The sequence below is a fragment of the Arachis ipaensis genome, chromosome B10 (genome assembly GCF_059453495.1).
Source record: "Arachis ipaensis isolate K30076 ecotype BB chromosome B10, ASM5945349v1, whole genome shotgun sequence".
NCBI classification, from domain to species: domain Eukaryota; kingdom Viridiplantae; phylum Streptophyta; class Magnoliopsida; order Fabales; family Fabaceae; genus Arachis; species Arachis ipaensis.
In genome coordinates, this window is record NC_142435.1 from 103,286,924 (window position 1) to 103,299,973 (window position 13,050).

At 37.7% G+C, this 13,050-nt stretch overlaps 1 protein-coding gene and 1 non-coding gene across 2 annotated transcripts; both read right to left on the bottom strand.

Annotated features, from left to right (window-relative positions):
- Nucleotides 1–448: 448 nt before the first annotated feature.
- On the bottom strand, nucleotides 449–910 carry LOC107620781 (uncharacterized). The gene has a single exon (XM_016322904.1). It carries the CDS (start codon nucleotides 908–910, stop codon nucleotides 449–451), a length of 462 nt encoding a protein of 153 aa, XP_016178390.1.
- An 11,094-nt stretch (nucleotides 911–12,004) lies between these two features.
- LOC148581139 (small nucleolar RNA R71) lies at nucleotides 12,005–12,112 on the bottom strand. The gene has a single exon (XR_015899624.1). It is a non-coding gene; the product is annotated as a small nucleolar RNA R71 (small nucleolar RNA).
- Between the last annotated feature and the right edge of the window lie 938 nt (nucleotides 12,113–13,050).

The window sequence follows — 13,050 nt, forward strand, 5'->3', positions numbered from 1 at the left end:
TTTATTGACGGTGTAGTAATCATCAGTTTGTGGATCTGTCTCCAACTGCTGGTAGATCAATCTTACTCTGTCCCCTTTTGAGAATCCTTCAGTTGGTATTCTTTTGTTCTTCCACCCTTTTGGAATTCTTTTCTTACTGTTCTTTCCTTTCTTCAATTGTCCTTCTTTCTCTGCAGTAGGTTTTATGTCAGGGACCTCCTTCTCAATAATCAAATCTTCAATCCTTTCCTTCTCTTCTCAGCCTTCACATGTTCCTTACCCTCTTTTTCTTCTCCACTGTCCATCTCTTGCTTTAGAGGTGAGCTGATGAGCGCTGCATTGGGTTTTTCTTTCCACTGTAATTCTTCTTCTTCAACCTTCAAGCAGCTTTTCTCTTCAACAGTGTACTGTATTTCTTGGAAGAAATTTAGAGTGATCTTCTCATCATTTACCTCAAAGTCATTTCTCCTTATTCCACATCAATGATGGCCCTTGCTGTGGCCAGAAAAGGTCTTCCTAATATTATAGAGTCATTCCCCTCTTCACCTAAGTCCAGGATTACAAAATCTGCTGGGAATATGAATTTCCCTACTCTAACCAAGAGATTTTCAATCACCCCCTTAGGAATCACCAGGGATCTATCCACTAGCTCCAATGACATCTCTGTAGGCTTCACTTCTTCTATACATAGCCTTCTCATCATAGACATAGGCATCAGGTTGATACTGGATCCCAAGTCACACAGTGCCTTGTCAATGATTATATTACCAATGGTACAAGGTAAGAAGAAGCTCCCAGGGTCTTTGAGTTTTGGTGGGATGCCTTCTTGGATCACTGCACTGCATTCTTGTTTCAAGATCACTATCTCTTTCTCATTCCATCTCCTCTTCTTGTTGATAAGCTCCTTTAGGAATTTTGCATACAGAGGCATTTGTTCTAGAGCTTTAGCAAGTTGGAATGTTAATTTCCAGCTTATTAAAAACTTCTAGGAACTTTGGGAATTGTTGATCCTTTAGCTCCTTGTTAAACCTTCGAGGATGTGGAATGGAAGGAGTGTATGGCTTCTCCTCCTTCTTCTGTGCTTGTGAATGTTCCTCAATAGCCTGCTTTCCCTTCTTTGAAACTAGTGGCTATTCCTCTTCCTTGGCCTTCTCTTGGTCTTGCTTGACTTTTTCTCCTACTTGCTTCTTGCCGTCAATATCATTCTCAGCTGGCCTCTTGTTAGTTTCTTTGTCATTTACTATAGTTCTTCCACTCCTTAATTGGATTGCTTTACATTCTTCCTTAGGATTGGGAATGGTGTGTCACTTGGCAGTGCATTGGTTGGTCTCTCAACTGTTGTTTGCTTGGATAATTGACCAATTTGCCTTTCCAAGTTCCTTAGTGAAGCTTCATGGTTCTTGCTGGTTAGCTCTTGATGTTTTATCATCTTTTCCATCATTATCTCCAAGTTGGATATCCTTTGAGATTCTTAGGGTGGTTGTGGTTGATTATGAGATGTTGAGGATGGATGATAGTTATTTTGGTTAGTGGATGGGTTATTGGGTGGATAGTAGTTGGGTTGAGGTTGATTGTTTTGTGGTTTTTTATATTGGTTTTGGTTAGTATTTTGATGGTTTTGATGGTTTCTGGGATTGTTTTGGTTTGAGTTTCTCTGCCAAGGCTGCTGGTTTTGATTGTGATTGTCTCCCCACCTCAAATTGGGGTGGTTCCTCCAGGATGGGTTGTAGGTATCTCCCTGGAACTCATTTTGTCCAACTCTTTAGTTGTGCATGTATTGGACTTGCTCAGGTTGTTGCTCTTCATAAAGTTCTTCATTCTGCTGCCATGTATGTGATGTTTGATTTAGAGTGTTCACTGCTGCAACTTGAAGACCATCAATCCTCTTGGCCATCATCTCCATCTGCTTTTGGATCTATTGATGCATCACCTTGTTTTGAGCTAAAATGGTATCCACACCTTCCAGCTCCAATACACCCTTCCTTTGAGCTGGTGGGCATTTCCTTTGATGACCATAGAAGTATTGGTTGTTTGCCACAGTTTCTATGAGGTTCTGAGCTTCCTCAGCTGTCTTCATGAGTTGTAATGAACCTCCTGCAGAATAATCAAGGGCTTCTTGAGCTCTCAGTGTCAATCCTTCATAGAAATTTTGGAGTTTATCCCATTCATTGAACATCTCTGGTGGGCACTTCCTGATCAAAGCTTTGTATCTCTCCCAAGCATCATACAATGACTCTCCATCCATCTGAGTGAATGTTTGGATCTCTGTCTTCAGTCTGATGATCCTTTGGGGAGGATAGAACTTGGCTAGGAACTTGTTCACTAGATCCTCCCAGCTGTTGATGCTTTCTCTTGGAAATGCCTCTAACCATTGGGCAGCTTTGTCTCTCATGGAAAATGGAAATAGTAGCAGCTTATAAATGTCTGGATGCACACCATTGGTCTTCACTGTGTCACATATCTTTAGAAAGGTGGATAGGTGCTGGTTTGGATCTTCCAAGGAATCTCCTCCATAAGAATAGTTGTTCTGCACCAAAGTGATGAGTTGAGGCTTCAATTCAAAGTTGTTTACATTGACATTTGGAGTAAGTATGCTACTCCCACAGTGCCTTGGATTAGGGAAAGTATAGGAGGCTAGAACCCTCCTTTGAGGCTGGCCATTATTGTTAGCCACACCCTCAGGGTGATTTGGGGCATTCCCTTCCATCTCTTGGTTCTCCTCTTCTGATTCCTCTTCACTAATGATCCCTTTTCCTCTTGCTTCTCTTCTTAGTCTTTGGAGAGTTCTCTCGTCATGGTCACAAGAGGTGGAGACCTCTCTCCTTGCTTCTGTCATACACACAAAACACCAAGAAACACAAATAGAGCACTCTGTACTTGAGTGCAGTTAGGATTAGTGGAGACAAAGTCTCAAATAGTTAGTGTGCTTGATAAAAATGAAAGAAAAGAAAAAAAAAATGCTTAATCTAGATTATCACCTTACTTAATTATTGTCAATCTAACTCAATCCCCGGCAACGGCGCCAAAAACTTGATGGGTGAAAATTGATTTCCACACAAACTCACCAGCAAGTGTACCGGGTCACATCAAGTAGTAATAACTCACAAGAGTGAGGTTGATCCCACATGGATTGATGGATTGAGTAATTTTAGTTAGGTGATGAATTTAGTTAAGCGAGTATTTGATGATTTGAGTGAAACTTGATTAACAGAAGCTAAGTTGCAAGTAAATAAAAGGGAGAGGGTGAATTGACTGAATCTTAAAGTGTAGAAGAAGTAAATTGCAGAAACTTAAAGTGCAAGAAAGTAAAAGAGCTGAAACTTAAATTGCAAGAAAGGTAAATGACTAAAACTTAAAGTGCAAGAAACTTAAATTGCTGAAACTAAATTGCTGGGAAATGTAAATTGCTTGAAGAATAAAAGGGATTTGGGTGTTGGGATTCAAATTGAACTAGAAAATGTAATTAAAGTAAATCAGAGAGCTTTGAGATGAAGAGAATCAGATCAGGATCTCAGTAGCAAAACAGAAATGGAAAATTGCTTGAAGAAACAAACAATAAGAAAACTTAGCTCAATTGTGAAATTCTCAAAGATAAATTGACAATTGAAAAAGAGTAATGAGAACAGAAAGCAGATCTAGATCTCAATTACTCCCTTGACAACATAGAAAAGAAATTGCAGAAGAAATGAAAATGAAAACAGAAAAGGAAATTCCGATCCAACTTCCAATTCTCAGAATTATCAAAAGAAAAGTAGAAGATGATTCTCAGATGAATGATTTCAATGGAATTCTTCAATCTCAATTCAAAAAATCCAAATCAGAAAGTAGAAGTTGCAGAAGCAAGAACAAACAGAAAGAAAACTAGATCTAATCCCAATTCCCCAAATTTCAAATGAAAATTAAAAGTGAGAAAACTAAAAAATGAGCAAAAGGTCTTTCTTCAAATCAAACTTGCTCCTATTTATACACTTTCTATTTTTGTTTTCAAAGCTCTTTGGAATGGACCTTTTGGGTTTGTGAAGAAATGGATCCAACTTGGCACTTGGTGTCATAGGTTAGGGAGCATTTGGTTCACTCCCAGTGGAGCGCTCCGTGACCAAAATGAACGCTGCGTTCATTCTCCTAGGCGTGCCAATTTTGTGTGCCTTGTTCCTCCAGCATTGCTTTAGTGAACGGCATGTTCACTCTTTGAATGCTACCCTTTTGCTGAGCCTTCCTCCCTAAGGCTTGAGAAGCACGAAAACGTTGCAAAAGAGAACACTACGCTCTAATTTTTGAAAGCTACCCTTCCTTGGTGTGTGCCTCTCTTGGTTGAGTGCTGTCTAGCGCTCCTTTGGTTGAGCAATATATTTCCTTCCTTGAACGCTCCTTAGTGAGCTTTGATGCGCGCTTTCTTCCCAAGCTGAAATCCACAAAAAAGGTGGAAAAAGTGAACGCTACGTTCACTTCTTTTGAACGCTGGCCTTTGTTGAGTGCTGCCTTGTTGTACAGACAGCACGAAAGCTTTGGCTTGAAGGCTTGAATCCATGAAAAAGGTGAGAGAGTTAATGCTACGTTCACCATTGCAATGCTTTCCTGGTTTTTCCATTTCTTCCTCATTTCTTCACCTACAAGCAACCGAACAACCAATCAAAGTCTCACCAAAATCACAAGATCTTTGCATCATTCATAAAACCAATTAATTCTATCATAAACCTTATGATTTTGTGTAAAATAAATGATATTTGATTGATTCAAAATGATCATTAAAATCCACTCCAATCACTTACTTATTGTGCAAGAAAGTGCATAAAACCTAATAAAACTAATGAGAAATGCTTTTAAAACTAGCATAAGATGACTTGTCATCACTGGTACCAGCGGAGATGGATGGTTACCAAGAGATCTTACGGCAGCGGAATGAATTTCAGTTTGATTGGGACTCGATCCTTCCGGTCATTGCCCAACCAGAGACATGTTGGACCCAAGGGAGACCCAGGCTCCGGCCTAAGGGCATTGATGCACGCATCCTTACTGTGGAGGCTCAAACGTGGGCCCAGATCTTATCTCACTATGTATTTCCAAGCACCCATAAGTCATCCATCACGGCGGATCTAGCCTTCATTGTCTGGTGCATACTCACGGAGAAGCCAGTCAACATCCCTCCCCTCATCCGACAAGCGATGGGTCGGGTCCATGCCAAGGGTAATCTCCCGTTTCCCGCCTTGGTATCCAATTTGGTTGTTGTTGCTGGTGTCCCCCTGATAAACCCCCTTTGTAGGGTTTATCTTGTGTTGCATTTAGAGCATTTTGATAACCTTTCCTCACATTTATTCAAGGAAATAGCATGATTTTGTGATTGTCTCCATACTTGTGCTTAGATGTGAAAATATATTTTTTAGACCTTTAAATTAATAATTTTGATTTGCCTTTGACTTTCGCTAGATGCCTTGATGTGTTTGCTAGTGATTTCAGGTTGAAAAGGGCTAGGAAGGGATCAAAGGAGTGAAAGGAACGCATACAAAGTGGAGAAATCATGAAAAGCTAATAATCTGGAAAAGCCCATGGGAGCGCACGTGCACTATGCACTTACACGCAGATCGCAAAATTCTCCAGGGGCGCGCACGCGCACTGTGCGCGTACGTGTCGATAACCGCACATGATTTTTAAAGAGGAAAACGTGCTTGGCGATTTTGGAGGGTTTCCAGCCCCATTTGGAGCTGATTTTTTGGCGGGAAAGGGCTAAAAAAAGACCAAGGAATGGAGGGGAAGGGGAAAATCATCATAGATACATACACACTCATTAGGATAGTTTAGTTTTAGTTTTAGAGAGAGAAGCTCTCACTTCTCTCTAGAATTAGGATTAGGATTAGGTTTAGTTCTTAGATCTAGGTTTCAATTCAAGCTCTCTTCTACTTCTTCTTCTTAATTCCTTGTTGTTACATTCATCTTTCTCTATTGTTTGTTAAAAATTCTTCTACCTTGCTTGTAGATCTACTTTTGTTCCTCCTATTTCCTTTTAATGCAATTTGAGGTAATTCATGTAGATCTTATTTTCTTTGATTGTTGTTGTTGATTTCTTACATTCAATTGTTGTTAGATTATATTCTTGTTATCAATTTACTATGCTTTTCTTTTGTGCCTCCCAAGTGTTTGATGAAATGCTTGGTTGAATTTTAGTATAGATTTTGCTCCTCTTGGCCTAGGTAGAGTAATTAGTGACGCTTGAGTTATCTAATTCCTTTGTTGATTGATAATTAGCAGTTGTTAATTGGTTTGGATACAACTAAAGCTAGTCTTTCCCTTGGGAGTTGGCTAGGACTTGTGGAATCAAGTTAATTCATCCACTTGAATTTCCTCCATGGTTAGAGGTTAACTAAGTGGTAGCAATGGATAATTTGTGGTCACAATTGAAGAGGATAACTAGGATAGGACTTCTAATTCTTATATCTTGCCAAGAGCTTTGTTAGTTGTTAGTTTATTTTCTTTGCCATTTATATTTCTTGTTTAAAATCTCAAAAACCCCAAACATACTTCATAGCCAATAACAAGAACACTTTGTTGTAATTCCTAGGGAGAACGACCCGAGGTTCAATACTTCAGTTTATAAATTTAGGAGTTTGTACTAGTGACAAACAAATTTTTGTATGAAAGGATTAGTGTTAGTTTAGAAACTATATTGCAATGAGACTTCATTTTTGAAATTCTAAACCATCAAAAGTTTAATCATCAAAATGGCGCCGTTGCCGGAGAATTGCAATGGTGTTATGTTATTGGTTATTGTATATATGTGAATATTATAAATAGTTTGCTTGTTTGATTTAGTAGCTAGATTTTAACTCCTTGTTTTTGTGCCTTCTATTTTTGTCTTTGCTATCATGAATTCACACTTTGGCTATGAGTTTTAGTTCTAATTGTGTTGTAGGAAATCTGAACTTCAATGATGATACTCATTATGGATGGAACCAACAAAGATGGGAGGAGTCTCAAGGAATTGATCACTCCTATTGGCAACAACCTCCGGATACTTATAGGTATAACCACTATCCTAATGCATGTCAATTTGATGGCTATGGTGACTCTTTTTGTGATAATCAAGTACCACCACCATATGCTTATGAACGTTATCCTCAACATGACTATCAACTATGCTCACGAGCCCATTTTTACCAAGCACCTTCTTGTGACCCATATCCATCATGTGACCAATCACCCATGCCATATTCTCATGACCATTATGAGCAAGAACCTTTAGAACCACCACAACCTTATCATGACTACTATGAAGAACCACCTCAATACTCACCATCTCCATACCCCTACTAAAAAGAACCACACTCCTACCATGAACCCTTCCTCCAAATTGATGAACCCTCTTATCCACCTCAAGCCCCAATAGATGACCCTCTCACCTTGCTACTTCAAGGACAAGCGGATATACAAAGGAACACCCTAGAGTTTGTGACTAACTTGACCAAGGTAGTACATACTTTAGCCTACCAATGCTTGAACACTCAAGGTGCTTCCATAACCACATGTGAAGAATCAATTGAAGATCATAGCAAGAAGGAGAGATTGGCAACTGCGGTGGGAAATGAGGGATGTTATTTTGTATTAGAGCAATTGGAGGAGCCTATGGTTATTGAAGAAAAGGAAGAAGTGGTTGAAGATTTAGGAGATGTTGAAAGTCCATGGGAATGTAGCATCATGGAGCACTCTTCCAAGAAGCTTGATATTGATGTTGAGGAGGGTGCGCAACCTCCAAGGCATATCATAGTTGGAGACTTGAAAGAGGTTTATCAAGAGATGGATTCAATCATGGATGAATTTCTATCTATAATGGAATCCTCTCTCATTGGACATGAAGTTGAAATTATAGAAGAATGTGCATAACCCCCATACCTTTGGTGAGCAATGAGAAAGAGAGCAAATCGGAAGAAAGCTACCAAGGGAAAAAAGTTGAATTGGTGTATATCGAAATTGAAGAATATGAAGAGGTTGATCAAGAGATGAATTCATTCATCAATGAATTCCTATCCAAAATTGAATCACCTCTCATTGGGCAAGAAATTAAAGTTCTTGAAGACAACACTAAGCCAAGTGATAAAGGGGAAAAGGTTGAAATTGAAGAAGCTTGAGAAGAGGTGGAAACAACTAAAGAAGAGCCTAAAGAAGTAGACCTCGCATTGTCTAAGTGTGGGGAGGTCTCCCTCCCCAAGTCACCATCCAACACAATATTCAAGTGGGTAAAATTCTTATCCCTAAACTTTACTTTCTCACTTGAATATGGTTTAATTGAAAATGATGGTTGATGAGCGGATAATTTATACGCTTTTTGGCATTATTTTTACATAGTTTTCAGTATGATATAGTTAGTTTTTAGTATATTTTTATTAGTTTTTAAATAAAAATCACATTTTTGGACTTTACTAAGAGTTTGTGTGTTTTTCTGTGATTTCAGGTATTTTCTGGCTGAAATTGAGGGACCTGAGCAAAAATCAGATTTAGAGGTTGAAGAAGGACTGCAGATGCTGTTGGATTCTGACCTCCCTGCACTCAAAATGGATTTTCTGGAGCTACAAAACTCCAAATGGCACGCTCTCAATTGCGTTGGAAAGTAGACATCCAGGGCTTTCCAGAAATATATAATATTCCATACTTGATTAAGGATAGACGACGTAAGCTGGCATTGAACGCCAGTTCCATGATGCATTCTACAGTCAAACGCCAGAAACAGGTTACAAACTGGCGTTCAACTCCAAGAAATACCTCTACACGTGTAAAGCTCAATGCTCAGCCCAAGCACACACCAAGTGGGCCCCAGAAGTGGATTTCTGCATCATTTACTCATTTCTGTAAACCCTAGTAACTAGTTTAGTATAAATAGGACTTTTTACTATCTTTGTAAGAGATCTTTGATTAGTTTTTTTGCTATTCTAGACTTTTAGGGGGGCTGGCCATTCGGCCATGCCTGGACCATTATCACTTATGTATTTTCAAATGGTAGAGTTTCTACACACCATAGATTAAGGTGTGGAGCTCTGCTGTTCCTCATGAATTAATACAAAGTACTACTGTTTTTCTATTCAATTCAAGCTTATTCCTATTCTAAGATATCCATTCGCACCCAAGAACATGATGAATGTGATGATTATGTGACGCTCATCATCATTCTCACTTATGAACGCGTGCCTGACAAACACTTTCGTTCTACATGCAAACAAGCTAGAATGAATATCTCTTAGATATCTAATACAGAGGACCGAGTCCGAGATATTAGAATCTTCATGGTATAAGTTAGAACCCATGGATGGCCATTCTTGAGATCCGAAAATTCTAAACCTTGTTTGTGGTATTCCGAGTAGGATCTGGGAAGGGATGGCTGTGACGAGCTTCAAACTCGCGAGTGCTGGGCATAGTGACAGACGCAAAAGGATAGTAAATCCTATTCCAGTATGATCGAGAACCGACAGATGATTAGCCATGCAGTGATAGCACATTGGACCATTTTCACAGAGAGGATGGGATGTAGCCATTGACAATGGTGATGCCCTACATAAAGCTTGCCATGGAAAGGAGTAGGAATGATTGGATGAAGACAGCAGGAAAGCAGAGGTTCAGAGGAACGAAAGCATCTCTATACCCTTATCTGAAATTCTCACCAATGAATTACATAAGTATCTCTATCCTAGTTTATGTTTTATTTATCTTTTAATTATTAAAACTCTATAACCATTTGAATCCGCCTGACTGAGATTTACAAGGTGACCATAGCTTGCTTCAAGCCGACAATCTCCGTGGGATCGACCCTTACTCACGTAAGGTTTATTACTTGGACGACCTAGTGCACTTGCAGGTCAGTTGTGCGAAGTTGTGACAAAGAATTAAGATTATGAACGTGCGTATAAAATTTTCAGCACCGTTACCAAGGAATGGAACCGTCACAATTTCTGCGCACCAAGTTTTTGGCACCGTTGCCGGAGATTGTTCGAGTTTGGACAACTAACGGTTCATCTTGTTGCTCAGATTAGGTAATTTTATTTTAATTTTAAGCTTTTTATTTCTTATTTTTGAAAAATACAAAAAAATTTTCTTCTTTTTTCGTTTTTCCCAATTAAATTTCGAAAAAAAAATCAAAAAAGTTTAATAAGATAATAAAACCAAAAATATTTTGTGTTTCTTGTTTGAGTCTAGAGTCAAGTTTTAAGTTTGGTGTCAATTGCATCTTTTTAATTTTCTAAAAATTATTTTCAAAAATTTCATGCATTGCATTCTTCATGATCTTCAAGTTGTTCTTGGCCAGTCTTCTTGTTTGATCTTCATATTTTCTTGTTTTGTGTCTTTTCTTGTCTTTCATATGCATTTTCAATTTGTTAATGTCTAAAGAATAAAAATTTTTAAGTTTGGTGTCTTGCATGTATTCTTTTCTTGAAAATTTTTCAAAAATAAGTTCTTGGTGTTCATCTTGACATTCAAAGTGTTCTTGGTGTTCATCTTGACATTCATAGTGTTCTTGCATGCATCACATGTTTTGATCCAAAATTTTCATGCATTGAGTCTCTTTTATGTTTTTCTCTTTCATCATTAAAAATTCAAAAATAAAAAAAATTATCTTTCCACTTTTCACTCATAAATTTTCAAAAATTTGACTTGACATTTCAAAAATTTTTAAAATCTAGTTGTTTTTTATGAGTCAAATCAAATTTTCAATTTAAAAATTCTATCTTTTTCAAATCTTTTTTTCAAAAATCAAATCTTTTTCATTTTTCTTTCATAATTTTCGAAAATTTCAAATTGATTTTCAAAATCTTTTTCTTATTTTGTTCTAAACTTTCAAAATTTTTACTAACAATTAATGTGATTGATTCAAAATTTTTAAGTTTGTTACTTGCCTAATAAGAAAGGTTCAATCTTTAAACTCTAGAATCATATCTTTTTAGTTTCTTGTTAGTCAAGTAATCAACTTTAATTTTCAAAATCAAATCTTTTAAATTTCTTTTTCAAATCTTTTTCAAAATAAATTTCAATCACATCTTTTTCAAAATCAATTTCAAAATCTTTTCTAACTTCTTATCTTTTCAAAATTTGATTTTCAAATATTTTTCAATTAACCACTTGACTTTTTGATTGATTCTTATCTTTTTCAAAACTACGTAACTAATTTTCTCTCTAATTTTCGAAAATCCCTTCCCTCGTTTTCAAAAAAAAAATTCCTTTTTAATTAATTAATTGTTTTAAAAATTTAATTTAATTTGATTTCAATTTTAATTTTCAAAATTTAACTTTAAATTTTCATTTTAATTTAAGTAATTTTCGAAATTCCCTCTCTCTCATCTCCTTCTAATTATTTATTTATTTACTAACGCTCCTCTTCATCTAAGAATTCGAACCTACTCCTCACCCTTGTGTTTGGATTCTCCATCTTCTTTTCATATCTTCTTCTACTCACATAAAGGAATCTCTATACTGTGACATAGAGGATTCCATATTTTCTTTTCTGTTTTCTTCTTTTTCATATGAGCAGGAACAAGGATAAGAACATTCTTGCTGAGGCTGATCCTGAACCTGAAAGGACTCTGAAGAGGAAGCTAAGGGAAGCTAAAGCACAACTCTCTGGAGAAAATCTGACAGAAATTTTCGAAAAAAAAGAGACATGGCCAAAAATAATAACAATGTAAGGAAGATGCTTGGTGACTTTACTGCAACAAATTCCAATTTACATGGAAGAAGCATCTCAATCCCTGCCATTGGAGCAAACAATTTTGAGCTTAAGCCTCAATTAGTTTCTCTGATGCAACAGAATTGCAAGTTTCATGGACTTCCATCAGAAGATCCTTTTCAGTTCTTAACTGAATTCTTGCAGATCTGTGATACTGTTAAGACCAATGGGGTTGATCCCGAGGTCTACAGGCTTATGCTTTTCCTATTTGCTGTAAGAGACAGAGCTAGAATATGGTTGGACTCGCAAGCTAAGGATAGCCTGAACTCTTGGAATAAGCTGGTCACGGCTTTCTTAGCCAAGTTCTTTCCTCCTCAAAAGCTTAGTAAGCTTAGAGTGGATGTTCAAACCTTCAAACAGAAAGAAGGTGAATCCCTCTATGAAGTTTGGGAGAGATACAAGGAACTGACCAAAAAGTGTCCTTCTGACATGCTTTCAGAATGGACTATCCTGGATATATTCTATGATGGTCTGTCTGAGCTATCAAAGATGTCACTGGACCATTATGCAGGTGGATCCATTCACCTAAAGAAAATGCCTGCAGAAGCTCAAGAACTCATTGACATGGTTGCAAATAACCAGTTCATGTACACTTCTGAAAGGAATCCTGTGAATAATGGAACGCCTATGAGGAAGGGAGTTCTTGAAATTGATACTCTGAATGCCATATTGGCTCAGAATAAAATATTGAATCAGCAAGTCAATATAATTTCTCAGAGTCTGAATGGATTGAATGAATCATCCAACAGTACTAAAGAGGCCTCTTCTGAAGAAGAAGCTTATGATCCTGAGAACCCTGCAATAGCAGAGGTAAATTACATGGGTGAACCCTATGGAAACACCTATAATCCCTCATGGAGAAATCATCCAAATTTCTCATGGAAGGATCAACAAAATCCTCAACAAGGCTTTAACAATGGTGGAAGAAATAGGTTTAGCAATAGCAAGCCTTTTCCATCATCCACTCAGCAAAAGACAGAGAGTCCTGAGCAGGATCCATCTAGCTTAGCAAATATAGTCTCTGATCTATCTAAGGCCACTTTAAGTTTCATGAATGAAACAAGGTCCTCCATTAGAAATCTGGAGGCACAAGTGGGCCAACTGAGTAAAAGGGTCACTGAAACTCCTCCTAGTACTCTCCCAAGCAATACAGAAGAAAATCCAAAGAGAGAGTGCAAAGCCATTGATTTAATCACCATGGCTGAACCTAGAAGGGAGGGAGAGGACGTGAATCCCAGTTAGGAAGACCTTCTGAGACGTCCAGTGATCAACAAGGAGTTTTCCTCTGAGGAACCAAAGGAATCTGAGACTTATCTAGAGACCATGGAGATTCCATTGAACCTCCTTATGCCATTCATGAGCTCTGATGAGTA